This window comes from Ovis aries, chromosome 3, assembly GCF_016772045.2.
Source record: "Ovis aries strain OAR_USU_Benz2616 breed Rambouillet chromosome 3, ARS-UI_Ramb_v3.0, whole genome shotgun sequence".
Lineage (NCBI taxonomy): Eukaryota > Metazoa > Chordata > Mammalia > Artiodactyla > Bovidae > Ovis > Ovis aries.
The window spans coordinates 31,709,738-31,737,724 of NC_056056.1; the positions used below are offsets into that span (position 1 = coordinate 31,709,738).

Genomic DNA, 27,987 nt, shown 5'->3' on the forward strand with positions numbered 1-27,987 from the left:
GTTCAATCCTTGGTCTGGGAAATTCTGCATGCCACCCAATGCACACAAAAATAAATAAACTTAAAAAACAAAAACATTCACAACAGCTGTAACAACCATTAGTAATTTTATTGAAGACTCATCCACAGGATTCTGACCAGCGAAATGACTATAACGTACACTCTGGGGCACCTACACAGATTTTGCTATCAGGTCCCCCAGACCCCATCTTGAGGCTTCACAGTTGTGAGGTTTCACTCCACCAGACACTTCCTTCGAAAATGGAGCCAGGCCTCAGGCTGTCCTCAGCCACTGGTCTCCTCTAATGCATTTCAACCGCAAAGTGGCTCTCGCCTCTTCCCTATCCCTGCTCCATCTTCATAAACTAGCAGACAGGAGTCCTCAAGGGTATAAGATCTTTCCAGATGACTTTAAAAGAAAAGAGGAAGAGGCATTTGTGCTCCTATGCATCTGAGCTCCTACGGCTGAAAGAACGTACCTGCAGATGTGTTCTGACTAGTCACACATCAATCCCTTCGTTACGCTGCAGTGCCAGAAGTCTATGACTCTGAAAAGTGGTGAGTCTTTCTGAAGCTGGGATCAGGGCTCTTTCCACTAGGCTAAGCTGGTGCTTTAGCCCATAATTATAAGAAACTATCTCAGAGTCAGTGTAACCTTCAACTTTCTGAAATACTTTCTCTCACAGATTCTATGCTGGCCTGCAAGACTTGAATGGGGAGAACATAAAAATAGACAAATTAAGGTGGCAATTTAAATTAAGGGAGTTGATTACTGGGAGAAAAATAGGGCATTTTTTAGGATCCCCAAAATAGGAGATGAGTAACCTCTCAGGGAGAAATCCTGAGTGACAACAGCACAAAATCCTGCCACAGGCCTCACCTGTGCTTGGCACTGTGCTAGTAACATCAGGACCCGCTTCAGTGGGGCCCAGAGGGAGTCAAAGCACTTTAAGTATCATTTGAAATTTGCCCAGAGCCAGATTTCAGGAGCTCCTGGACTTCTGTCAGCCAGAATTTTCTAGGGAAGTGACAGGGTTAGGTTTAAATCCAACATCAGAACTACTTCCTGTTCGAGGTAGTCTTGGGAGCAGAAATGAATCGATTTTTTGTTTTCCTTTGAGCTCTGAGCATTCCTGCTCATTTAGGGTAAAAGAGACACTGGAGCAGATGTTCTCCAGCACTCCTCACACTCAACTTGAAGCCAAGAAGAAGATCTATTACAATCCTGAGGTACCTTTTAAGTGCTTCTAAGAGCTTTAATGCCCTTTTGGGCAAGGGACAGAAAGCCTCAGAGAAACCATAAAACACAATCCATATGGCACCATAATATTGTTTTGTGCCGGGAATTCTGCCCTTAGACAAAACCACACAGTCATGAATACATAAATAACTGCTTTCTGAGCCATCTAACAAAGACTGGGCTCTGCTGCGGAGCAGGGAACAGCAGCCTGGGGGGAAGAGTGGTGGAGCCAGCCATGGCGAGCGCTTTACCTCCCAGCGGCACTGCAGATCCCAGCTGGGGAGCATCCACCCTGGAAAACAGCTCTTGTTAGTAATGGCCTCGTCTGTGCAGCACATACTCTGCTGATAAGTATCAGACTACACTGCCAGTTTAGTCAGAAGAGCCGGTGGTATCTCCACTTTGGGGAATCCATCACTGAAGACTCCAAGGGAAGGACTGCTATCAAGGCTCTGAGGCAGAGTTTTGGAAGTCATCTGACCTGCCATCTCTTATGATTATTTCCTGTGTGGCTGTGAAAGTTAAGGGGACGAAGCCTTCACTGTCCGCACAAAGAAGGATCCAGTGGGAGTCTGCAAAGTAAAATAAACACACACGCAATTCAGGATATCCTGTCTTACTCAATAAAGAAAAATATCACAGATACAACTTTTTTGAGAGAAAGAATGTAGTAGTTGGTAATCCTGAACCTGACCATCACAAGACTTTACAGAGATGGAGGGGCCGGGTGAAACTGAGGGTCAGGTTACACAGCAGGAATGGGATATTGATGACGGGTGACAGGGAGAGCTAAGGGACAGGTATTAACGCCCGGGCTAGGCATTAAGGGGTCAGTGTCATGTATTTGAGCTCGTGTGTGCATGTGTGCATGCTGGTGTTAGGGGGTGTGGATGGTGTCCCTACCTTTTCTAATGCCATCTAGTAGTTTCTCCAGAAACTACACAAAGCTGGCAACAGCAACTCTATGGAGGACAAGTCTATATTTTTGAGATCCATGCCAGCCTCTAGACACCCAAGGAGGTTGAGCTGACTAGCGCCAGGCTAGAAATGCCCAGATAATCCTAAATAGTTTGTTCTGAGGTAACCTAGGACCACTGGTATAACACATACCTGGACTTTTTCTGGTTCTTTTGAGTCTACTGTGACCCTGTAATTTCACTTTTGAAAATCTACACTTTCCAAAAATGTATAAAATACAGAAAGGTTTTTATTAGTGTTATTGATGATAATGAAAAATTGGAAACCACTTAAATGTCAAAGAAAACAAGGCAAACTGAAATATGGTATTAAGAGAGTAAATACTGCTCATCACAAGGAAAAAGTTTTTCTGTCTATATGAGATGATGGCTCTTCACTAACTTACATGATGTATTAAGTCAAATTGTTATGTTGTACACTTTATAGCACTGTATGTCAATTGTATCTCAATAAAACTGGAAGGAAAAAAAATATGGTATATCCAAGACAGAATATTAACCCAGTAAAAATTACAGTTATCAAGTCGTATCATAAATGCATGTATCAAAATAGAAAAATGCTGATGCTACAAACGTTTAGCAGGAAAAAAAAATGAAATTAAAAAAAAACTTTATGTTTAGCGTGTGGCTGTCCTGAAGACTGAGGCATAAGAAAACCACCATGTTGCCCATCAGATGGAACACAGGCATGAGTCAGTCCTAAGGCATCTAGGAGAGTCCTTCATGTGCACGTATGCTGCATATTAAAATGACAGCTCCTAAACAGACATAGAGAAGAGACTTATGGACATGGGGAGAGGGGAGGAGAGGGTGAGATGTATGGAAAGAGTAACATGGAAACTTACATTACCATATGTAAAATAGATAGCCAACAGGAATTTGCTGTATGGCTCAGTAAATTCAAACGGGGGCTCTGTATCAATCTAGAGGGGTGGGATGGGGAGGGACATGGGGGGGAGGTTCCAGGGAGGGGATATATGTATACCTATGGCTGATTCATAGGTTTGACAGAAAGCAGCAAAGTTCTGTAAAGGCATTATCCTTCAATAAAAAAAATAAATTAAAAAAAAAATGACAATGCCTTTAAGAAATATTCTATGGGAGTTTCCTGGTGGCCGAGTGGTTAGGATTCCAGGCTGTCACTGCTGTGGCCTGGGTTCAATCCCTGGTTGGGGAACTGAATCCCCACAAGCTTCAAGGCGCGGCCCCCAAAAAGAAAGAAAACAATAAGGTCCTACTGTATAGCACAGAGAACTATATTCAGTGTTCTGTGATAAACCACAATGGGAAAGAATATTTTGAAAAAAGAATATAGGAACTTCCCTAGCCATCCAGTGGCTAAGACTTCCCCTGCAGCAGACAAGGGTTCAATCCCTAGCTGGGGAACTAAGATCTCAGATCTCATATGGCATGTGGTGTAGCCCCCAAATTAATAAACAGATGAAAGAATGTGTGTGCACAGAGCCCCGCCCCCCGCCACACACACAAAAGAAATATTCTGCGATGCTTTTTATGTTTTAATGCAACTACTACATATGAGGTTTTCTGTCATTTCCTGCAGTTGTTACGTATTGCTTTGCAACTCTATTTAGTTTTTTCATGTGTGCACTCAGGTTTTTCAACTAGGTTGCAAGTTCCTTAAGGGCAGAACCCATATTTTCTGTGTGTTTCGGCACCTATAACAGGCCTAGATATACAATAACAATTAATAATACTTTTTAACTGTCTACTGAATCACTAAATGGTTGGTACACCTCATTTTCATCACCAGTGACAGTCACAAAATTGAGGGAGGGGATATCGGGTAGAGTCGCCTTCTGAATTTTACCTACCATGCAGCATTTCAACAAGAGAGAGGCCGAAAGTCTGTTGGACTGTGCTGAGTCTTAGCTTGCCATTGCAGAGAAGCATCATTCTTTTTTCAACAACAGGACGTACAAAATGACATTTCTTCAAAAATAAAGATAAAAATTGTTAAACTGATTGCAGAAGCAATGGGGTTAACATTTCTTAAGAATAGAATGTACAGTTTAACAAATTCTTATCTATTACCACTATCAACTTCAGTGTTAATAAGGAGCTTTTTGCTGCATTATTTTGCACAACTAAAGCAACAGACAAGATACAACCCCAAATTTCCTTTTGCTCTGTTCCTCCCCAAGGTTATGTCTTTATCTCTAGGAATTGGTTTTTCTAGGATGAGACTAATAGCTTTATAGGATGATGGATGGCAGCATGAGAAAGACAATCAGATGGTGAGGAAAAACTGCTTGGCTGTTTTAGAAACAGGCATACCTCAGAGATTGCAGATTTTGGTTCCAGGCCACTGAAATAAAGTGAGCCACATGAAGTTTTTTGGTTTCCTAGTGCATATTCCTGAGAAAGCAATGGCACCCACTCCAGTACTCTTGCCTGGAAAATCCCATGGGCAGAGGAGCCTGGTAGGCTGCAGTCCATGGGGTCGCTAAGGGTTGGATACAACTGAGCGACTTCACTTTCACTTTTCACTTTCATGCATTGGAGAAGGGAATGGCAACCCACTCCAGTGCTCTTGCCTGGGAGAATCCCAGGGACAGGGGAGCCTGGTGGGCTGCCGTCTATGGGGTCGCACAGAGTCGGACACGACTGACGTGACTTAGCTGTAGCAGCAGCAGTGCATATTCTGGGCTTCTCAGGTGGCACAGAGGTAAAGAATCTTCCTGCCAATGCAGGAGACATGGGTTCGATCCCTGGGTTGGGAAGATCCTCTGGAGGAAGAAATGGCAACCCACTCCAGTATTCTTGCCTGGAGAATCCCATGGACAGGGGAGCCTGGAGTGCTCCAGTCCATGGAGTCAGAGAGTCACACACAATTTAGCCATGGAGGACACACAGTGCATATTCTGTACTTAAGTATGCAACTGCATATGTCTAATAATGTACATACCTTAATTTTAAAATGCTTTACTGCTTAAAAAAATGCTAACTATCAACTGACAAAAGATATATCTATATATCTTTAAACAAAGATATATAAGTCCACAGTAATCCTATCAGTGTGGTACTGTTAAAGTTTTAGACAAAGACCAGTATTACAGTAGCTGCAGTAAGAAGTAACCAGAATTAGATCTCAGGATATGTAAGTTTATATATAAGAAATTTGGTAGATCAAGTTCAGTGGGATAAAGATGCATTTTTAATAATGTCGGTAGCACAACTACTTACCTTTCAGAAAATTTTAATCAATGATTAAAAACATAAATGTAAAAACTAATGTAATAAAATAATACAAGAAAACCTAGGTTACTATACATCTATCAATTTCTTTAGAAAACCTCTTGTAAACTGGTAACTCAATAGCAAATAATGAGCAAAAGGCAATTCACACTCAACTGACCAAAACACATGAGGATATACTCAAATTCATTAACAGTAGTGAATTACCAGGGGCTTCCCAGGTGGCACAGTAAAAGAACCTGCCTGCCAATGCAGAGGACACAAGAGACAAGGTTTGATCCCTGGGTTGGGAAGATCCTCTAGAGTAGGAAATGGCAACCCACTCCAGTATTCTCACCTGCAGAATCCCATGGACAGAGGAGCCTGGCAGGCTACAGTCCACGGGGTCACAAAGAGTCATCCATGATTAAGCATTCATCATAGCCAACAGTATGGGAAAAACAATTAATAAAAGTGAAATACTACTTCACATTCATCAGATTGGTGAGGATGTAAGGAAAAGGATAGTCCCATATGTTGCTGACGGGCATGTGATGATTCATTGTTTAGTAAAAAGTCTTTGAAAGGCAATCTGGCAACTCTATTAAAAGTAGAAGCATATACATATTATATATATATACTCTTCAAATCTACACTTCCACTTCTGGGAACCAAGCCAATAGAAATAAAAGTATGAATATAAATAGATACATATGAGAATACTATTGCAGCACTATTTGGAGTGGCTAAGAACTGAAAACAAAGTGACTGTCCATCAACAAGGGAAGAACTGAATAAACAGAATGCTGTCAGCATGAAGTAAAGAATACACCATATGACCCCATGTTTGTAAAACAATGAGAAAATCACTACCCCAACCCCTATATACCTATGAATTAAGCAAAGATCTGTGTAAGATTATATGAGTACGAAGGAAAAATATGCAAGGATCCACATTAAGCTACTAGCTAAAAGTGGATTACAGGGAGAAGCAGGACCAAGTTCAATGGGAAAGTATTCATGATAAAATAAGATATTATATGAGCCCATTTAAATATTTTATGTTTGCATATACAATAATACATAGGTACATTAAAAAATTGTAATGACTATAACCTTTCTTATAAGTGGAAGAGAGCTTGCAACTGCATATAAGAAAAGGTCTTCTCAATGAAACAGCATGATTTAAGAATTTGTTTTCTAAACATAGATTGCCAGAATGAGTGCAAGAATTCATGTCTTCATACCATGCGCATGATAAAGTCATGGTGTATATTGCTATGTGGGCCTATCCAACCAACCTGAAAAGGTATAAAAACTTGCCTGAACATAACATGCCCAGCTCAGTGAAGTTCAATTAGAACCCCACTGCCTCAACAATAAATTTCTCTTGCAGCACATACTGGCTACAGGAGCCAGTGGTAGTTCCCCCAGAGGAGAAGTTACCTGGCAAGTGATGTGAACATAAGGCAGATCCTGAGAGAGTGGGTACACTGGAGAGGATTTCTTTCCATTGTGCAGAAAGTTGCTGAGTTCAGAAAGATGTCGCTGCACTTCACTCAGGTTCCTAGATACAACTTCCAGTTCCTTAGACAGCTGGTACATTTCCTTTTCCCGTTCTAAGTTAGGAGGTTCTGCGGTACTGGTGTGGGCTGGTGTGCTGCTGGGTCTGGGCAGTGTTACTGACCAGTTAACAGGCTTGGCATCTAGAGTTTCTAGGACTGTGGAGCCATCACAGATGCTGGATGCAGGACTTTCTATTTCTTCAATAAGGGTTCTTCCAGGCCGTCCACTTTGACTGCTGCTATTAGCTGTGAACAAGAGCCCTCTGCTTTGGTGACAAAAATCCGGCGAAAGATCTTCAATTAGCTTTTTTATATTTGTTTTATTTATCAGAGTACTGAAAGCAGAGTTACCACTCTGGTTTTCACTCAGTGTTACTGGAGAGTCTTCTTTCAGCATTACCTCTCTAACAATCAAACGAATCATATACTGATCAGATTTTGAAGAAGGAAGAAATGCCGAGTCAGTGGACTTTTGTCTTCCCACCAAAATTAATAGTAATTCATCTGTCAAGAAACATATGCCTTTTGGTCTTTCATTACTTTCTAACTGAATCTGCTGGATGTTTGGCATTAATAACGGAATGACAGAATAGATAAAAATTACATTAGATGTATTGGAAGCCACTGCGACTGCTTGTGCTTTGAGATTAAATGCTATTAGATCAGGAACCAGAATGCCTGGAATGATGACTTTTCTGTTGCAGGTAACCTCCTTCTCAAAGGTCAAAAGGACCAAATGTGAAGAATCTAGGCCAGTTCCTGTCAAGTAGTCTTTTTTTCTTAGACAAGTAAGAGAACTACCCTCAGATTTAAATCTGTTGAAGTGGATATGAGTTAGATCCAGAGGCTCAGAAAAGGATGACGACACTGGTGTTTCAGAATTTGTTTCAGAGGAAAGTGGATCAGTAACTGGTAAAGCACGCAGACAAGTGTCTTCACCACTAGGGGGAACGTCAAAAGTTCCAGAAGCATTTAACCCACAAATCTTGTCCAGCGGAAGCTCAGTGGCTATAGCGACCTGTGAGTCCACAGTGGCCCCGATTGAGCGCACGTAGCTGTCCACATCAAAGACGGGACAGAGGGAGCACCTGTGAAGAGTCTTCTGAGCACTGTCCCAAATGTAAGAGTGCAGGCTGCTGCCTGCTGCCACCACCAGCCTCTGGCCATCCTGGGTCCAACACGCACAGTGAATGAGGCCTTGGGTGCTGACGTCCACTTTGACTTGGGAACTGTCACCGTGGATGTTGTAGAATACGGAGACATCCCGAGCAGTCAGCACAGTCAGGATGGCACTTTCTGGGTGCCACACACAGCCCTGGGGAAGGACAGGGCATGACTGTCTGATCTCACAGGGCTGAGACATCAGCCACTTGCTTGGCTCTTCTGCAGGGCTAGGACACAGCTGCCACACGATGACACACTTCTCGTGCTGGACAGCGAGCAGAGTGGGTGTGTCAGCTGCACCAGGCGGAGCCCAGGACACCCCATACACATATTCAAACTGCCCAAGGACTGTTGAGTCCCCAAATTTGGCCTCTCCACTGTGAAGCTGTAAATTGGTCAGGACTACCTGAGTCCCATCAGTCCAAGCAAGGCCGTGAATTGGGTGTATTGCTTGATATAATGTATTCAGTCCAGTCCTGAGAAGTTTTCCTTGTCCCAACTCCATCCTTTCTGATAAAGGTTCTCTGAAATAATTAAGAAGGAAAGTTACACCATGAAAATATAACCAGACAAATCCAGACAACTGGTTTAGCCTTTCTGTGAAATGCGAGACACGGCAAAACAGAGGAAATCAGGATGACTCGACTCTTACTGAATATGCAAAAAGACAATATCCTATATACACATCCACTTACTATAGGAATTTGCTGGCCAAATTAGAAGGAAAGGAAGAGAATAAATATATCCAGAATGTGCCATATGTGGTGCTAGTTCAGTTTAGTTCAGTCGCTCAGTCGTGTCTGACTCTTTGTGACCCCATGAATTGCAGCACACCAGGCCTCCCTGTCCATCACCAACTCTTGGAGTTCACTCAAACTCATGTTTATTGAGTTGGTGATGCCATCCGGCCATCTCATCCTCTGTCGCCCCCTTCTCCTTCTGCCCCCAATCCCTCCCAGCATCAGAGTATTTTCCAATGAGTCAACTCTTCACATGAGGAGGCCAAAGTATTAGAGTTTCAGCTTTAGCATCAGTCCTTCCAATGAACACCCAGAACTGATCTCCTTTAGAATGGACTGGTTGGATCTCCTTGAAGTCCAAGGGACTCTCAAGAGTCTTCTCCAACACCACAGTTCAAAAGCATCTGGAATTCAATACAATCCATGTAATAGTCCAGTGAGGTTAGCACTATTATTCTTGTGTGAGAGACAACAGAGCTGAAGCTCTAAAAGGTTAAGAAACTTGGCTTTCATATCTTATAACAAAACACCTTCCAGATAAATTAAAGATCCAAATGCAAAAAAATATGTAAAAAATATAAGAGATTTAAAAGAAAGACTTTTCACGGTACCATAAAAATACTCCAGCATGTATATGTATAAGGATTTACTATAGTGTCTTTTATAAGAGAAAAATCTAAATGTACATCAATATGGAAATACATTAAAAAATATGGAAGCTCCATGAATAATGACACAGAAAAATCCTCCCCCAAAGCGCTGAAATTCACAATATAACACATCTGGTAAGCTTCTATTTATGAAAAGAAATCCACCTCTCTATGTCTATAAACATGTGTGTGTATATATTTACATAAAGATGCAGAAAAAGATCAGAAATAACACATACCAAACTGTTCACAGTACATGCTGAGAAGGAGTGAGACGGGAAAAGAGAGAAGGTGGAACAGTCTTTATTTCTGTATTTTTTGAAAAACTGTTTTTTATTTTTTATTTTTTTATTTTTTTTTGAAAAACTGTTTTTTAATAAGCATTTAGTCAAATAGTCCCTTTCTAACTGAAAAATGAAACTAAACAGTCAAATGTGAAAAAATAATTTATGAAAAGTTCTTGTTAGCCAGTTAAAAAGACAAAATTTAAAGTGGTTGAAGAATATCAACAGGCAATTTGATATTACAAAACAATTATGATGATCAATAAACACATTCTAAGTGATGTTTAATCTTAGAATATTTAATCAAAGAATTCTCTAAACATGCAGTGTCCATCTTCACCAGTCATTCTCTTCTTAACCCACTCCTAACTGATTCCATTCTTACCTCTTCTGAAACAACTCCCACCATCCCACCAGTGCTACTCATGTCACTGAATCTAATGGATATTTTTCAACCCTGCCTGGTTTACCTAGCATCAAAGACAGAACTTGAGAAGCTGTCTTCAGACTCTAAATCCAAAGAAATATATTCTCCACCAAACTGGTAGATTTGATTTTCATTTGTCTGCATTTTTTTCTCATACCTTTTTGCTAGCTTTGTCCCTACTCTTAGAATCTTTTACCAAGACAGAAAGGTCTGTTTTACTTCTACACATGATGTCAGATTAAGTGGTTCTGCAGTAGCTTGCTAAATGGAGAAATATGTCCTCTGTCATTACTAATGAAGAAGGCTGCCATCTCAAACCCATTGGTCTTGTGTAAGATAATATATATACTTCCCTAATAGCTACTTATGCACTTTTAAAAGACTTTTATTGATAAATAATGCATGATACATTTTCCTGGGCAAAGAAAATTCCTAATAGGCCAATTATATATCAAAAGCAATTTATATGGTATGTTTTAGGCCACCCAAGTTAGTCTAATGTCATTGAGAGTGTGCATGGCCAGGGTTAGCCCAGGGTAAGAGTTTGTGAATAAGGGAAAAACAAACTTGATAATAAAGTCTCTGAAATTTTTTAGAAGAATTAATTTTAATATTTTTATCTTTAGTAACAAGAAGAAATTTGGTAAAAAATTAGAGTTACCATATGATGCTGCAATCCCCCACACACACCAGGGCATATAGCTAGAGAAAATTATAATTCAAAAAGATACAAGCAACACAATGTTCACTGCAGCACTAATTATATATACTCACATATATATACAACTGAGTCACTGTGCTGTATACCTGAAACTAACATGATATTGTAAATAAATCATACTTCAATAAAATTAAATTAAAAATAAAAATGAAGGAAATTTGGCCTATATTCCTTAAACACACAACAATAATTAGTCCAGGTTCTGATCACCTCCTGCTTTTAAACAGAGGAGGATAAGGAGAAATTCTCTTCATTCCAGTCTCTTATTTTCCACAGAGCCTGGGCTCTTTGAGTGTAGGCAGAATTATCTTGAGATGTCCGGCTTGGACTGTAGATGTCCTAAGCCTATAGCCCACCAGGCTCCTCTGTCCATGGGATTTTCCAGGCAAGAGTACTGGTATGGGTGGCCATTTCCTCCTCCAGGGGATCTTCCCAACCCAAGGACCAAACCCATATCTCCTGCGTCTCCTGCATTGCAAGTGGATTCTTTACCTCTGAGCCAATAAGGAAGCCTGAGAAAAGTCACAGCTCCTGGTAACTGGGCATTTCTGCTCAAATATCTTTGCTGAGTCTCCAGTCTATACATATAAAAGTTCTTCCAAAATGTTTTAGCAAAGCATTGAAGGCCTTATATTTTCTGATACTGCTACACCTTTCCAACCTTATATCTCTGATCATAAAGGGCCTGCTGAAGAATTTGGAATTTAGAGAAACCAGTACACATTCATGCAACATTGTGCAGAACAGACCTGAGAAACTAAGAAGCTGACAATTTAATAAAGGTCCATGGGCAGAAACAATTGCAACACCACAAAGCAATTCACCTCCAGTTAAAAATCAATCAATTAAAAAATTAATCAATTAATTAATTTTTAAAATGGGGGACATAGATAATTTGAATGTCAGGATGAGAAAGTAAGCCAAGCTTGTAGCTGTGAGATACTTTTAAGACAACTGAAATAGATTATCAAGTGGAATGAGTGCTAAGGAAGAAAGGAGAATTAAGGACAACATACAAATTTTCAGCTTGGGAAACTGATGAACCATTAATCAGAGCTACAGAAGGCAGAGCATGCTTCAGAGGTAAGAACAATGTAGTGTGCAACAAGTTTAATGTGGGCTTCCCCGGTGGCCTAGCAGTAAAAAATCTGCCTCTAATGCCGGAGACACAGGAGTTGTGGGTTCAATCCTGGGGTTGGGGGGAGTCCCCTGGAGGAGGACATGGCAACCTACTCCCAGTATTCTTGCCGGGAAAATCCCATGGACAGAGGAACCTGGCAGGATACAGTCCACAGGGTCACAAAGAGTCGGACACAACTGAAGCAACTAAGCACGCATGCACGTGCTTTATTTAAGATGTTTATAGAGTAGCATTGTACCTTAGGCAGTCAGAGGTAAGGATTTGGGAGTCACTGTTACAGAGCTAGTAGTAAAAAGATCAGAGAATCAAGAAGACAAAGGCGAAAGACCTTCAGGTGTACCTCAATTATTTTGTATCTTTTAAATATTTGCCCGAAGCTAACGGTATGTACACCTGTTAGTCTCTCCACCCTCAGATGATAAGGTTTCTCAAATCAGGAACCCTGGTTCCTCTATGAAGCGAAAAGCTGAATGTATTCATTCAGGAGAGAGACGGCCAGAACCAGGATCTGGTGTTCAGTCTATAGCCATTTAATTCTTCTGTTTCTAATCTTCTTTAAAGACAACGCATGGAACTTCCTTGGTGGTCCAGGGGCTAAGATTTTGCACTCCCAATGCAGGGGACCCAGGTTTAGTCCCTGGTCAAAGAACTAGATCCCATGAACTGCAACTAAGATGCAGCACAACAACAACAACAACAAAAAACTAAGACAACTCATAGTGACAGTCAAGGGGCTCAGGTGAACTGGAGCACTTCCAGTAAATTTAAAGTTACATACTCGCCAACTTGTTTTTCCAAATTTACTGTGTTTTCATTATAAAATAATTCCAAGTTCTTTACACTTATTGTTTTACATTAATACATAAGAAAAGTCAAAAGGACCTAGAAATTCTCATATTGAGTGAAATAAGTCAGAGAAAGACAAATTCCCTTATCAGTTCAGTTCAGCCGCTCAGTCATGTCTGACTCTTTGCGACCCTATGAACCACAGCACACCAGGCCTCCCTGTCCATCACCAACTCCCAGAGTCCACCCAAACCCACGTCAATCGAGTCGATGATGCCATCCAACCATCTCATCCTCTGTCATCCCCTTCTCCTCCTGCCCTCAATCTTTCCCAGCATCAGGGTCTTTTCCAATGAGTCAGCTCTTCACATCAGGTGGCCAAAGTACTGGAGTTTCAGCCTCAACATCAGTCCTTCCAATGAACATCCAGGACTGATCTCCTTTAGGAATATGACATTGCTTATATGTAAAATCTTTAAAAATGGTACAAATGAATTTATTTACAAAACAGAAATAGAGTCACAGATGTAGAAAACAAACTTATGATTACCAGGGAGGAAAGAAGGGGTAAATGGGGAGACTGGGATTGACATACACACTACTATATATAAAATAAAAAACTAATAAGGACCTACTGTATAGGATGAGCCTTCCCTCGTGGCTCAGATGGTAAAGAATCTGCCTGGCATGCAAAAGCCTAGAGTTCACTCCCTGGATGGGGAAGATTTCCTGGAGAAGGAAATGTCAACCCATTCCAGTATTGATGCCTGGGAGGGTACAGTCCATGAGGCCACAAAAGAGTCCTCAAAATGTAGAAACTGAACAACTGTATAGCACAGGGAAGTATTCTCAACACTCTATAATCACTTAATTGAGAAAAAAATTTAAAAAGGGTGGCTATATGTGTATGTATAACTGATGCACTTGCTGTATAGCAGAAACTAACACAACATTTTAAATCGACTATACTCCAATAAATTTTTTAAAAAGGTCAAAAGGTAAATTCACACACACACACACACACACACACACTCAAATTCAACGAAAGAAAATTACGACTGCAACCCTCCAGACATTTTTCTATGCAGTTGATGTTAAACTTTTTCACTCATACTGCACCATTTCATACCACGATCTTTTCGCTTCACATTATATTAGGATTTTACCCGTGTTATTTACAAGCTTTATAAATTACTTTTAGAAGCCACTTCATACCACTTTTCCTCACTGTTGAGAAAGTGCCATAATTTTTCCTCACTGGTGAGATACCTGGTTATAGCCAACTTTATCTTTTTACAAATACCGCTGGGATAAAGGTATTTATGCATAAAGCATGTTCATTTTGAATGGCTTCCTTAGGATATATTCCCAGAAGCGTCACTCGTGAGGCACAAGTAATATATTCTCTGGTTTAAACCCAACCCCTGCTCGTCCGCATCCGCCAGCCCTCTCACGAGGCCCCCCACCCTTCTAGTCATCTCCTCGCACCTGTAACCCTTCCTCTAATCCGCGTCTGCCAAAGCCCAGATCCCTCCACTTCCGTCCCCGCCCACCTGGCCTCCCCTACAGAGGCCAGGCCGGAAAGCAGTAGAGACAAAATACCTTTGGTCTCACTGCCCCACAGAAAATCAGTTTCCCCGCGACCTTCGGAGCACACAGACCTCTGAACCGAAGTCCCAAGCAGACTCCGGAAGCATCGGTTCCCAGAGCCCAGTAGGTGAGACGGGGCTGTACCAGCTAGGCAATTCCCCCTGCCTATTGGCTATTGCTTGTGTCCCGTTATGAGACGGCCCTTCCCATTGGCCAGTAAGCTCGAGCTTTGCCGCACAGACCTCTGGGAGTTGTATTCCGCCTGAAACGCCATCGAAGGTAAAACTGCTATTGATACCGTTCGTCCCTTGAGAGGTTTAGCGCTTTCCCCCGCATCTTTTCGGTCCTCGTAGTCTAAGAAGGGGAGAAGGCAATCGCACCCCACTCCAGTAATCTTGCCTGGAAAATCCCATGGGCAGAGGAGACTGGAGGGCTGCAGTCCATGGGGTCGCTGAGGGTCTGACACGACTGAGCGACTTCCCTTTCACTTTTCACTTTCATGCACTGGAGAAGGAAATGGCAACCCACTCCAGTGTTCTTGCCTGGGGAATCCCAGGGATGGAGGAGCCTGGTGGGCTGCCATCTATGAGGTCTCACAGAGTCGGACACGACTGAAGTGACTTAGCAGCAGCAGCAGTCTAAGAAGGAGTCCTGGGCCCTAGAGTCAAGACGGTTTCTTAGCTTTTCAGGGAAGCAGCAGGGAGGGGGAGGTAGAGAAGGAGTTGAAGACCCCTTTAAAATCTCAGAAAGATGTTCTCCATACACAAAATAGAGTATATGTAACTGACTCCGCTCCATGGACCTGCTCTAATTACAAACCGCTATTCTACACTTACCCCAAAAGTGCCTGACCATAGCTACAACTCACTAGGCTTAAAGCCAGCTATACCCCTGCCAGATTCTGGGCCACGCCTTGGGGCAGCTCATGGGGAATTTCAGATCCTGACCCTCACGATAGTTGATCATGTTTGTTGAACACACAGCCAGCCCTCCTTCTGATAATCTGAAGTCCGTGCCTTGACCATCTGGGAGAGAGGGGAGTGCGGAAGTGGAGAAGTAACACCTAGGGCTCTCTCTTCTTTGCTCAGGCTTTTCTTCCCATGCCTGTCTTCCTGCTCCACTTGTCAGAACCATACCTTCGTATCAATTTTTGCAACAATGCATGGAGAGAAAAAATTGAACGTTCCATTCATTTTTCAAATGCTTGCTGCTAAGTTGCTAAGTAGCTTCAGTCGTGTCCGACTCTGTGCAACCCCAGAGACGACAGCCCACCAGGCTCCCCAGTCCCTAGGATTCTCCAGTCAAGAACACTGGAGTGGGTTACCATTTCCTTCTCCAAATGCTTACCTCCTCCAAAAAATACCGTTCTAGATTCCTGGGTCTCCTTTGGAAGGAGGTGAAGGTCTGGTAGAAATCATTCATTCATTCATCCCACAACTTAAATCACTCCAGGCGGTAACTGTTCCTGTCCTCATCACAGCCTGGATTCCTCCAGGACAATTGTCTTAATTCGGTTGGTATCCCCAGGGTGCAGTTCTCTGCCTTGAAAGGCAGGAGGCCACCCATGCCTACCTAAGAACTTTGCAGGATGGAGTATAGGGGTGTAGGTGGGTGGGGGAGAGTCAGTAATGACTGGTTTATTTTCCACCCACCCCTTCCACCACCCCCACAACTTGCCCCTACAGATTCCAACAGCCTAGCTAGGGTAGGTATCTCTCTGGTGCTTCTGTGAGGTTCTGAACTCTATGGCAGTGAATGCAGTTAATTAAAGTGTTGGTTTCATTGCTGGCCCTCTCCACCTACCTGTGAGACCAAGTTGACTGCTCCCCCTATCCACCCCCAGCTTAACACAGAGCTGTTGTTCAGTTGCTCAATGGTGTCCCATGCTTTGCAACCCCATGGACTGCAGCACTCCAGGCTTCCCTGTCTTTCACCATCTCCCAGAGCTTGCTCAAACTCATATCCATTCTGTCGATGATGCCACCCAACCATAATGTCCTCTGCCATCCCCTTTTCCTCCTGCCTTCAATCTTTCCCAGCTGGTAAAGAATCCACCTGCAATGCGGGAGACCTGGCTTTGATCCCTGGGTTGGGAAGATCCCCTAGAGAAGGGAAAGGCTTCCCATTCCAGTACTGTGGCCTAGAGAATTCCATGAACTATACAGTCCATAGAGTCACAAAGAGTCTGACACGACTGAGTAACTTGCACTCACTCAGTCTTTCCCAGCATCAGGGTCTTTTTCAATGAGTCAGTTCTTCACATCGGTGGCCAAAGTATTGGAGCTTCAGTTTCAGCATCAGTCCTTCTAATGAATATTCAGGGTTGATTTCCTTTAGGATTGACTGGCTTGATCTCCTTGCAGTCCAAGGGACTCTCAAGAGCCTTCTTGAGAATTAAGATGTTAAGCATGAATTCTTCGATGCTCAACCTTCTTTATGGTCCAACTCTCGCATACATACATGACTACTGGAAAAACTATAGCTTTGGCTATAGTAGGTGCTACATAAATGTGTCGACAGATGGATGGATGGAGGGAGGGAGGGAGGGAGGGAGAGCGGGAGGGACAGATGGGTGGGTAGATGCGCTAGTGTTTGCATGCCTTCCTCAACATCTTCCCCAATCAGTGGGTTAATGATCGTTAGCCTGGTCAAGCTCTGGAGCAGTCGCTTCAGGGTCGCTTCCCCCGGGGCCCCGCCCCGGTCGACCCCACCTTTTCGCGCCGCTCCGCCCCGCCGCTCCCTTCCCGGTGGCCCCTCCCTGCGCAGGTCCCGACTCCAGCCGCACCTCCTCCGACTCTGCAGTGGCGGCGGGGAGGCGAGCCGGAGCGCCAGCGGGCCAGGGCCGGAGCCGAGCCGGGGTCGGGGCAGCAGCGGGGACCCTCGGAGGCGGGGCCAGTGGGACCGCGATGGGCGTGGAGATCGAGACCATCTCCCCGGGAGACGGTACCGGGTGGCGGGGCCGGGGGAGGAGGAGGGGTCTCGGGGCGGAGTCCGGTGGCGGTGGGGGGGGGTCCGATTCCGAGGTGGCGCGGAGGGGTGCAGAACAGGGGGAGCGGGCCTAGGATGGGGACAGCGGGAGATGACCCGACATGGGATTGTTGGGGGTTCTAGCAGACACCCTTCGCCATCCCCCTCCGCGCTTGCTCACCTAGAGGAACGGAGGCGGAGGCTGGGAGGCTGGGGTCTGCGGCCCGCCACCGCCCCGGGCGCCTCCGACTGGCGCTGCTGCGGCTGGAAACGCTCGGTTATCCGCTGCTGCTGATTTCCTAGGGCCGGGTTACAGCTCCGCTTTCCCTGCCTTGCTGAGTGAGCTCTGGAAACGGGGAAAAGAGATGTTTTGGGGTCTCTTCTGCTCGGGCCAGCCCCCTTCTAACGCACCCGCTTCCGGGCCTCTGATCGAGCGGCCCCCCGCGATCTGGACGGTGAGACTCTGTAGGGACCGAGCCAGTCTGGAAAAGGCGGAGCGCTTCCTCCACTGTCTCTGCATCTTGCTTTATGCTCCCTGCCCCACTCAGCCTCTCCGGCCAGCCTGTCCACTGTCCACTTCAGCTTTCATGAGCGGCTGAAACCAATGGCCCCCAAACTTAAGCGTCCAGCCCAGGCCTCGGATTTGAGTTCACGGTGGTCCGTTTTTCCAGCCGCTGCTCAGCCTCTACCTGGACGTCCACGGATTCCTCAAAGTCAGCAAGTCCAAAACAGAACTCCTGCTCCTGGTCTTCCCCACTCCCAGGCGCTCCTCTGTGTTCCCTTGCTTCCTCCCTTGGGTTGGCACCCGACACTTTCCCAAGCCAGGCATCCCAGGCATCACCCTTGTGTAATTGAGTTTGGATGTGCCAGGAGTAGCTTTCTCCATTTCTTAAACCAACCTTATTACAGACTGGAGCCCATATTTCTGCAGGATTTGACAGGCAAACTGTGTGTCAGGCAGTGTTGACACTCCCCCAACCCAAGGAAATTGGAGGGACTCTTGGCTCCTGGCCACCCTCCTAATTTTAAAACAGTGGTCCCTAGGAGTCCCAGCCAGGACCTTGGATCACTCCGGAGGTACAGGCTTCTTTTTCTATGCTGGGAACCTCTGTACTGGATCCCAGGAAGCATCTCCCTCAGGTCTCTTTACCACCCTCCCCCACCCAGGGCACTGCTTTAGAATTCTGCCAGGGGCCTCTAGGCCTCTTCTCCCTTCCCGGGCTCAAAGAAACCTTTAGAGTGATCTCTCCTTATCCTCCCTCCCTGGCTAGGAACAAGGGGCTTTTCTCTTGAAGCAGATCAGATTTTTACGGAAAGCCTGGAGGAACTTTCCAGGTAGCACTAGTGGTAAAGAATCCACCTGTCAATGCAAGGAGATATAAGAGAACTGGGTTTGATCTCTGGGTTAGGAAGATCCTCTGGAGGAGGAAATGGCAACCCACTCCAGTATTCCGGATGGGCTACCGTCCATTGGGTCACAAAGTGTCAGACACGACTGAAGTGACTTGGCACAGAGGAACTTTGGCCTTCTGCTTTTACTTCAGTCTAAATCCCCAAGTCAAGGAAGCACAGAAGGGCCAGGTACCATGCTGTAACCTAGAGTGGGAGAAAGCACCAATTAATATTTCAATAACGATGCTGCTGTGCTGAGGATGTCTGTCTTGGTCGAGCCTACAACAAATCCTGCCTACTTTTCCTGCTGAGTATCTTGAAGACTCCATCTCCTCAGCCTCTGCCCTAGTTCCAGCCATCACCATCTCTCACCCAGATTTCCGCAGTCTCTAAACTGGTCTTCCCACCTCCAGTCTCACCTCTTGGCCTTCCGTCTGGCCTCCCACCTCACCCACACGGTTTTCTCCACCACAGTCTGCACACTTTTTAAAATGCATATCTGATTATGCCCCTCTCTGGGCATAAAATGTTTTAAGGAATCCTCCTTTTTCTCCAGGCAGACAGATATAGCCTTCTGTTACCTTCCACACTGGAGCCTCATCTCTCACTAGCAGTCCCTATCCCTACCACCAACTTTTCTCTGGCTTTATCGAGCTGTCTGCAAGTTGTTAAACACACCAGCCATTCAGCAAATATTTATTGAGCTTATACTGTGTGCTAGAACTTAAGGTTAAAGCAGGAAACTAGACAGGCTCCCATTACTGCGTGACTCGAAGCCTTTGAACATGTGCTTCACTCTTCCCATATTATCTCCCTTACTTCCTCTGGCAAGTTACTCATCTTTTAAGACCCAGTTTAACCATTATCTCCTCTCGAATACTTTCCCTGACACTAGTTAGTTGCTCCCTCCCTGGGGCCTCATCTACATGTTGGCTCAGCTGTTTACCCTCCCAAGGCTTTGTTATCCAGTCCCATGGCCTTTAGATCCCACCCAAATTTATAGCTCCAGTGCAGACTCTCTATCTGCCTACGTGCAGTACAAGCTCATGTGTCTTAATAGGTATCTCGAGATTGCCACCTGCACAAATCTGTGCCTCGTCAGTCTTCCCCATCTCAGGAATCAGCTCCTCCAGCCTTCCAGTCACCCACCCTAAAACCTTAACATCATGCTTCTCCCTCATCCTGGATCCCCTTCTCCATGCCATTAGCATGCCCTGTCAGCTCCAATTCCAAAACATATCTCCCATCTATTTTACTCTCTTCTCTGCTGCCAACCACTTTAATTCAAGCCATCATTGATTTTCTGTCTGGATTATTGCAACAGGCGCCTAACTGTCCATCCTACAAAGAGCAGCCAGAATGATCTTATAAAATCTTAATTCAGATTATGTCATTCTCTTGCTTAAAGCCCTCCCATGCCTTCTTGTTGCACTTAAAGAATTTGCAGAATTAAATCCAGCTCTTTCCCACTTGTCTCCACCTCCTTCCCTTCTTTCCAGTCATCTAGGCTCCTTTCATTCTGTAAATGCATTGACCCTTTCCTGCTTCACGGTTTATGCACTGCCTGCTGCTTCTTCCCACAGTGCTTTTCCCAGTGTGTTCCTCATCCTTCAAGTCTCAGTTCAAATGTCATCTCTGAGAGGCTGTCCTGGATCAGCCATTCTGAAATGACCTGTCCCACTGTATCTCTCTGCAATTCATCATTGTGTTTATTTTCTTTAGAGAACTTATCACAATCTATATTGTCTTGTTTATTTGAGTATTGTTTGTCTCCCTCCGTTAGAATGTAAATTCCAAAAGAGTAGCAATCTTGTCTGGTCTGTGTAACTCACTGGTGTATCTTGAGATCAGGCCTTACACAGAGCAGGTGTTCAGTAAATATTTGTGAATGATTCTGTTTATTCAGAATCATCAGGCTTCCCTGATAGCTCAGTTGGTAAAGAATCCACCTCCAATGCAGGAGACCCCGGTTCAATTCCTGGGTCAGGAAGATCCACTGGAGAATGGAAAGGCTACCCACTCCAGTATTCTCGCCTGGAGAATTCCATGGACTGTATAGTCCATGCTATCGCAAAGAGTCGGACATGACTGAGTGACTTTCACTGTTATTCATCCTTGTGCAGTCGTCACCCTGCATTATAATCTATTATTTATGCATCTATTTCCCGAACCTCATTGTGAGTTCATAGATTGCTCTGTGTCTCTGGAATCTAGTCCAGGCCTGCCAGATAGTAGGCTGTCAGGTTTGTGGAATGGATGAAGGAAAGTAAAAAGAGCAATCAAAGAAAGGGAAACAACCAGGAGAGAGCAAAGTTGTGGAACCCAAGGAAATAAAGTTCAGATCAAGGCCAGAGAAGTGAAGTCACTCACACAAAGCCACTGACTCATACACCGCACAGAGCCAGAACTGGAGCCATGGGCTTCTCCGTGGTATGGAGGGGAATGTGGGCCAGAGCTCTTGGTCACAAGTCACACCTGAAATGTTCCTGGTGACTTTTCCAAATTTGCTGTTCATTCCTGGATCTTTGTGTCTCCTTGCAGGAAGGACGTTCCCCAAGAAGGGCCAGACGTGCGTGGTGCACTACACAGGTAGGCTTTGGCCCCTATGCTCTCATCCAAACCTGCCCCTCTGCAGGCAGGTCTCTACTCTGACACCTCTCCAGAGGTATCTGCCCCCCCGGAATAGGCCCCAAGCCCAGGGCAGCCAAGTCTTCCTCTGACCAGCCATCTCCATCTCCCCCAGCCAGCCTTGAGGGAATGAGAAAGGGCACTGCCAAGGTTAATCCCTCCCCTCTTCTACCAGCAAGACCCACCATGGTACCAGCCTCTGACAGAGCCAGCCATCTCCATTTCCCTTCTGTCTGTTGCAGGCAGGATGGAGCCCTGGCCCCTCTGGTTCTGTCTGATACTTGGAAATTCCTCTTATAGCTCTCAGAGCCCTGAGCCCCCTGCAGACTTCCTTTTCATCCTACAGTGTTATGAAAGAAGTGAAGTCTTGACTTCCTCAGAATCCCCTTTCTTTATGGGGAAATAGACTATTCAGTCTACTCTTACTGATCACTTAGGGGACACAAACATGAAACAAGAGGATCCCTCCCTTCACCAGGGTTGTGGGCATGGAGGAGGGCAGTGCCTGTGGTGCTGTGGGAGCAGAGGAGGGCCCACATCTCTGCTGAGCCCTCATGGATGATATGGATTGGAAGGCCAGGTGCACTGAGGAACATTCTAGATGGAGTTCCTGAGGACTTCTGGCCGAAGATCAATGAGCAAATGTTTGTTCCAAAGCGGGTGCAGGGGGAGTGCTCTGCCTTGTGACCTTCTTCCCAATGTGGTGAACTTGGTGACAGCCACTTCGCAGACAGCAAGGCCAGTTTAATTCCTAGGATAGAGTCAGACAGGGGCCATTTTTAGCAGTTCTCTGGGCCAGTGTGAAGTGCCAGGTTAATTCTAGGCAGACAGTGTGGGTATTTCTCAACAGCTGTGTTGCCGGTGGCTGACGTCAGTGGGCTGGAGCTGTGTTTCATCTCCCGGTGATGTGTCCTAATTACCATGAGCCTTCTGGGGCCTCTGACCTATGTAATTGATTTATCTGTTCTACATGTTGCAGACAGACCAGTACTTATCAAGTTACCGAAACCACAACATCCTTTTGTAAAGACTTTTCACAATACATGCAGACAGGAGGCAATGTGCATTAAATACTAACATTAGACATGGGCAGCTCTGGTCTGGGGAGGGACTGTCTCATCAAACCCAGTCAGAGACTGGGAATTTTTGGTAAACTTTATTATATGTAAATACACTAGAGAACATAACTCTAAGATGTACAGATTGATGAAAATTTTCAAAAGTGATCACACTTATGTAACCACCCCCCAGATCAACAGACCCCTCTAGCACCTCCCAGTCATTCACTTGTGCATGCTACGTTGCCTCAGTCGTGTTGGACTCTTTGCAACTGTATGGACTGTAGCCCACTAAACTCCTCTGTCCATGGGATTCTCCAGGCAAGAATACTGGTGTGGGTTGCCAGGCCCTCCTCCAGGGTATCTTCCCAATCCAGGGTTTGAACCCAGATCTCTTACGTCTCCTGCGTCTCCTGTATTGGCAGGGGCATTCTTTACCACTGGTGCCACCTGGGAAGACCCCCCCCCCCCCCCCCCCCCACCCACCCCGCCAGTCATTACATTTCCCTAAAGGTAACTAGCATTCTAACTTTTTGTCCCTATAGATTGGTTTCATCTCATAGAGTATGTACTCTTTTGTTTTGGGGTTATTTCTTTCATTAGGTCTCTTATTTCACTTTTAATGTGTGTGAGATTTATCCAGGAGTTTGCCCTTTTTTGTTCCTGTACAGGTCATTGCATGAATATATTGCAATTTATCCTTTCTACAGTTGATGAACATTTGGATTGTTAGTTTTTAGACATTATGAATGGTGTTGCTTTGAAGAGTCTTGTAGATGTCTTCTGGTGCACATATGTAGACAACCTCGTTGGCTAAACATAGAAGTGAAATTGCTGGGGCACAGGGTTATACCTGCTCAGAGGTAGCAGATCCTGCTGAATAGCTTTCCAAAGTAGTTGTGCCAGTTTCCACTGCCACCAGCCATGTCTGAGCATTCCAGTTCTCCGGCATCCTCATCACCGCTTGGTATCATCAGGTTTTTGTTTTGATTTTGGCCCTCTCTGGTGGGCTCCCAGGGTATCTCCTTGTGGTTTTTATTTGCACAGGCCTGATGGTTAAGGAAGTTGAGTACCCTTTCATGTGCTTCCTGGTCATTTGGATGTCCTCTTTAGTTCACCTAAATTTTGTCCACTTAAGAAAAAATTAGGTTGTCTGTCTTTATCTTATTGATCTGTAGGAATTCATTTGTATTCTGGATTTGAGTCCTTTGTTGGCTATACCTATTCCAAACATCTCCTATTCCAAAGCATCTGTTTTTCTTTATTCCTTTATTGGCATCCTTTGAGCAGATTTCTTTTTTTTTAATTTTATTTACTTGGCTGCAGTGGGTCTTAATTGCAGCATGTGAGACTCTCTCGGTTGCAGCATGCAGGATCTTTTTTAAAATATAGATGTATTTGGCTGTGCTGGGTCTTCATTGCAGCATATGAGATCCTTTAGTTGTGGCATGCATCCTAGTTCCCTGACCTGGGTTTGAACCCATGCTCCCTACATTGGGAGCACCGAGTCTCAGCCACTGGACCACTAGGAAGTCCCATTTTGAACAGAATTCTTAATTTTAATGAAGTTCTACATATGAATCTTTCCTTTTGCAGTTAGTAATTTTGTGTTCAGAAATCTTTGTCTATCCTAGGTGATGAAGCTCTTCTTCTATTTATTATTTCTTAGAAGCTTTATTATTTTATCTTTCATATTTAGGCCTGTGATTCATCTGGAGTTGATTTTTATGTGTGGGTGAATTAGGGGTTCACTTTGATGGTTCATTTTCCCTCATATGTATATACAGTCAATCAGCAACATTAATAAAAAAAATCACCCTTTGTCCATTACATTTCAGTGGCACCCTTGTTAAATCCGGTCACCATGTGTCTGTGGTGTCTGCGGTGTCTGTTTCTGGACTGCATGGTTTTGACTGAACCTGCTGCAGTAGATAAAAGTTTATGGTCTGAAGTGGTTTAAGTCATATGAAACCTGAGGAGTACGGGGAATGAGAAAGTCAGTCTTTAAATGGAGGGTGTGGATGTATGTGCGTGTGTATGTGCATATCCATATGTGTACTGTACAAGTTTGTGTCTGTGTGACTGTATTATATCTACGTATCTAAATATTTTCTTAGCATCTGTTTGGCCATCAGGGTTTTCTTCTGAGTGCATGTGCATAAATGTATGTGAGCATGCATGCGCATCTCTGAATATCTTAGCAACCTGTGTGTATGCTTGAGTTTGTATTTGATCTTGTGTATTTGATACAGAAGTATCCATCTGTGTGTGTCTCTGTGTAGCAATAGGGTTTTCTTCTTTGCCTGATTTAGTACCCAGGGAAAGAGCCCAATTTATTCTGCTGAGAAAATAGGTAAGTAAGAATGTCTCTTGTAAAAAAAAAAAAAAAAAGAATGTCTCTTGTATACATTTATATTGTAGGAATTAGGATGTGGAATCACAGATACTTAGACACTAGACCTCTCATGTGAAACATGGCAAATCTGAGATCAGAGAGAAAGTGATCTAAGTTCACACAGTGAGTTAGTGCCAAAGTGAATTCAGAATCTAATCTCTGAATTTACAAGCTAGATCTTTCTCTGGTCCCAGACTGCCTTCTGATGTGGTCCAGGCAAAGAAGGCCATGAGAAGAAGGCATGAAGTAGCATCCTTTGCAGAATGTCTAATATTTGAGCTAGAGACACCAGTAAGAACAGAAAACAGAAAAGCAGCTCTTGCTTCTTAGGCAGCTGGACTGAGACAACACATGCGTGTACATCAGGAATGACAAGATATCTGCAGTTGGAGGCTGAGGGATACTTCAGTCTGCTAAGAAAACACTCAGGGTGTCCTGAGTTCACACAGTCCTTTTGTATGAGGTCTGGAGGCTGCCCCTGACTGGCTGGGTCACTTTACACTGTTCGCTGCAATAAAGGATGATATGACCTTTGGGTTTTGTGTAGGGGGGGAACCTTGAGAACATCAGGTGAGGACTCAACCTGAAACTGAAATGCCTGGGAAAACAGACTGTCAGGCTAAGGAAGGTGCATAAAAAAATTTGCAATGTGCAGAAGTACTTGAGAAAGGTCTGACCTCAATAGGGAAGGGAAGGGGAGAAGGGGAGGACAGAGAGAAGGTTGTCAGGCAGGCAGTAGCTAGATCTTAAACTGCCTGGATACAATGTAGGCATTCGGATTCTCCCTTAGGAAAGTTACAGAAGCAAGGGAATAATAGGATGAGGCACGTGCGTGCGCATGTGTGAGTGTGTGTGTGTGTGTGTGTGTGTGAAACCATTCTGGGTGCAGTGTGGAGAAGGGAATGGAAGAGTAAAAGCAGAGCAACAAGACTCGTTAGAGTCAGTTCCTGTCCACAGGTAAGGTGTGACAGTGGCTTGATGAGACCACAGGGTGGTGGTAATAAAAGTAGAGAAAATACCTGGACTTCAAAGATCTGTACCATTTGGTGATTGGTGGGATGTGCTTGCTTAGTCAACGGGATGGATGGGGAGGACAGGAAGACAGCAGGTTTGTACAGAATAGGAATTCCATACTAGACGTGTTGAACCTGAAATGGGAGTTATCTCATGACCACAGCTCTTTTCCACCCTATCCTTGCTTTCATAGGAATGCTTCAAAATGGCAAGAAATTCGATTCATCCAGAGACAGAAACAAGCCTTTCAAGTTCAGAATTGGCAAACAGGAAGTCATCAAGGGTTTTGAAGAGGGCGCAGCCCAGGTAAGAAGAGGATCCTTGTTAAGGGGAGTTTGAGCAGCTAGGGGTCTGGGCTCTGCACTCTGCCCTCCACCCTCCCCCATCACAGACCATCACTGCTTTGACTCCACTGCCAGGGCTTGGCAATGCCACCTAGTTTCAGTCCTGGCTTTGTGTCCCCACCCCTTTTGTTGCCTGTCACTTGGGGCTGTCTTCCCAAGCACATCCCTCCAGTTCTGAGCAAGCCTGTGAGCTACTAGCTGTTCAGGACTGAAACAGCAGAAGAGGTGGGGTAGGCTACTGTTTAGGGTTTTTTTTAACTTAAAAAAAAAAAGCACTAGTTTCAGACTTGCAAAAATATTATATGAGTAGAGTTCTCATATACTCTTTACCCAGCTTCCCTAAATGTTGTTTTACATAACCATAGTACCGTGAACAAAATCAGGACATTAACATTGATATAATGCTATTAGCCAATCTGTTCAAATTTTTGAGTCAGTTATTCAAAATTTAAAAATTGATTATTCAGATTTCACCAGTTGTCCCACTAATGCCAGACAAATCCTTGAGGACTGCTGTGATGAGCCCTGGTTCAGGCTCTTCTTCCTTCCTCTATGAAGTCACGTGATGTTCCTTGCTGTGCCTTCTAATCTCTTAATCTAATGAATTGGTCCTAGCACCTACATGAGTATATACATGCATATATGGTCTTTACACATCCTCTTTAGGCTTCTTTGAAAGAAGGAAAAATTATGAACAGATTGAAGTGTTGAGGTGTACTCTAATTGAATAACCAGCATTGTTTGCTAAATCAATGAATTTGAGCCTACAGTGTTGAAGTTACTGTCCGTAGTTACGTCTCTGCTAGTCTCACATGCAATCTGCCTTGGTTACAACTCTTAGCATCACTTCAGTGTGCCACATATAAAATTCATCTCAGATCTTCAGGGTTACCATGAGGATGGTTTGGGAAAATGACAGTTACCTTACTCTTTTCTTTTAAATCAAGCTGGGTCCTCTTTCTCCTCTCCCCATCTGCCCCCATCCCTGCTAGATGAGCTTGGGGCAGAGGGCGAAGCTGACCTGCACTCCTGATGTGGCATATGGAGCCACAGGCCACCCCGGTGTCATCCCTCCCAATGCCACCCTCATCTTTGACGTGGAGCTGCTCAACCTAGAGTGAAGGCAGGAAGGAACTGAAGGTGGCTGGAGATGGCTGCTGCTCACCCTCCTAGCCTGCTCGGCCACTGGGACGGCTCCTCCTGCTTGGGGCTCTTGATCAGTGCGCTAACCTCACTGCCCCATGGCATTATCCATTCTCTCTGCCCAAGTTGCTCTGTCTGTGTTCCGTCACTGTTCACGCTAATCTTTGCTTGAGGAAACTTCGGTTGCAGATTGAAATGTTTCAGGTTGTGCATTTTGCGTGATGCATGTAGCAGCCATTCCTGATCACAGAACAGATTTCTTGTTCGCACAATCTACACTGCCTTACTTTTACTTAAGCCAGACACACAAGGTGCTCAGACATGAAACGTACGTGCTGTACACAGAGGGACTTGAGCCAGTTACCTTTGCTGTCACTTTCTCTCTCGGAAGTTCTGCTGACTTAAACAATGTCCTCTTTGGAAACGGTATGTAAAATAAAGGCTCTGTGCTTGACAAATGCCTGTCCATCCTTACTGAAGGTAGGAAGTGCTTTAAGTGTATTCAGACACTCAGTTGTGTCTGACTTTTTGTGACATCATGGACTGAGTCTGCCAGGCTCTTCTGTT

The 27,987-nt window shown here is 44.4% G+C and overlaps 2 protein-coding genes across 10 annotated transcripts; one reads left to right on the plus strand and one right to left on the minus strand.

Annotated features, from left to right (window-relative positions):
• Positions 1-89: 89 nt before the first annotated feature.
• Positions 90-14,578, minus strand: WDCP (WD repeat and coiled coil containing). Of its 6 annotated transcripts, none has more exons than XM_042245847.1 (5): positions 14,551-14,578; positions 6,858-8,664; positions 4,049-4,166; positions 1,721-1,811; positions 90-1,531 (listed from the first exon to the last, which is right to left on the minus strand). In XM_042245847.1, the coding sequence occupies exons 2-5, from the start codon at positions 8,643-8,645 to the stop codon at positions 1,372-1,374; spliced, it is 2,157 nt and encodes a 718-aa protein (XP_042101781.1). In that variant the 5' UTR covers positions 8,646-8,664; positions 14,551-14,578; the 3' UTR covers positions 90-1,371. The 6 variants fall into 6 exon arrangements, with proteins under 6 accessions (XP_042101781.1, XP_004007269.3, XP_060267910.1 ...); XM_004007220.5 differs by having other exon boundaries at positions 14,492-14,578; XM_060411927.1 differs by having other exon boundaries at positions 14,378-14,578.
• FKBP1B (FKBP prolyl isomerase 1B) lies at positions 14,520-27,878 on the plus strand. Of its 4 annotated transcripts, none has more exons than XM_042245848.2 (4): positions 14,520-14,758; positions 21,380-21,427; positions 26,127-26,239; positions 27,270-27,878. In XM_042245848.2, exons 3-4 carry the CDS (start codon positions 26,129-26,131, stop codon positions 27,396-27,398), a joined length of 240 nt encoding a protein of 79 aa, XP_042101782.1. In that variant the 5' UTR covers positions 14,520-14,758; positions 21,380-21,427; positions 26,127-26,128; the 3' UTR covers positions 27,399-27,878. The 4 variants fall into 4 exon arrangements, with proteins under 4 accessions (XP_042101782.1, XP_042101783.1, XP_027822348.1 ...); XM_042245849.2 differs by having other exon boundaries at positions 14,520-14,606; XM_027966547.2 differs by lacking the exon at positions 14,520-14,758 and adding an exon at positions 17,278-17,422 and having other exon boundaries at positions 27,225-27,878.
• The last annotated feature ends 109 nt before the right edge of the window (positions 27,879-27,987 follow it).

What these genes read in the sequence shown, in the direction of transcription:
- WDCP (XM_042245847.1), bottom strand. Translation starts at nt 8,645, where the DNA reads ATGGAGTTGGGACAAGGAAAACTTCTCAGGACTGGACTGAATACATTA. An exon ending in TCTTGTTGAAATGCTGCATG is followed by an intron (nt 1,812 to 4,048) that starts GTAGGTAAAATT and finishes TTTACTTTGCAG; the next exon opens with ACTCCCACTGGATCCTTCTT. An exon ending in ATAATCATAAGAGATGGCAG is followed by an intron (nt 1,532 to 1,720) that starts GTCAGATGACTT and finishes GCTGTTTTCCAG; the next exon opens with GGTGGATGCTCCCCAGCTGG.
- FKBP1B (XM_015094249.3), top strand. Translation starts at nt 17,386, where the DNA reads ATGGGCGTGGAGATCGAGACCATCTCCCCGGGAGACG. An exon ending in GACCATCTCCCCGGGAGACG is followed by an intron (nt 17,423 to 21,379) that starts GTACCGGGTGGC and finishes GTCTCCTTGCAG; the next exon opens with GAAGGACGTTCCCCAAGAAG. An exon ending in TTGAAGAGGGCGCAGCCCAG is followed by an intron (nt 26,240 to 27,269) that starts GTAAGAAGAGGA and finishes CATCCCTGCTAG; the next exon opens with ATGAGCTTGGGGCAGAGGGC.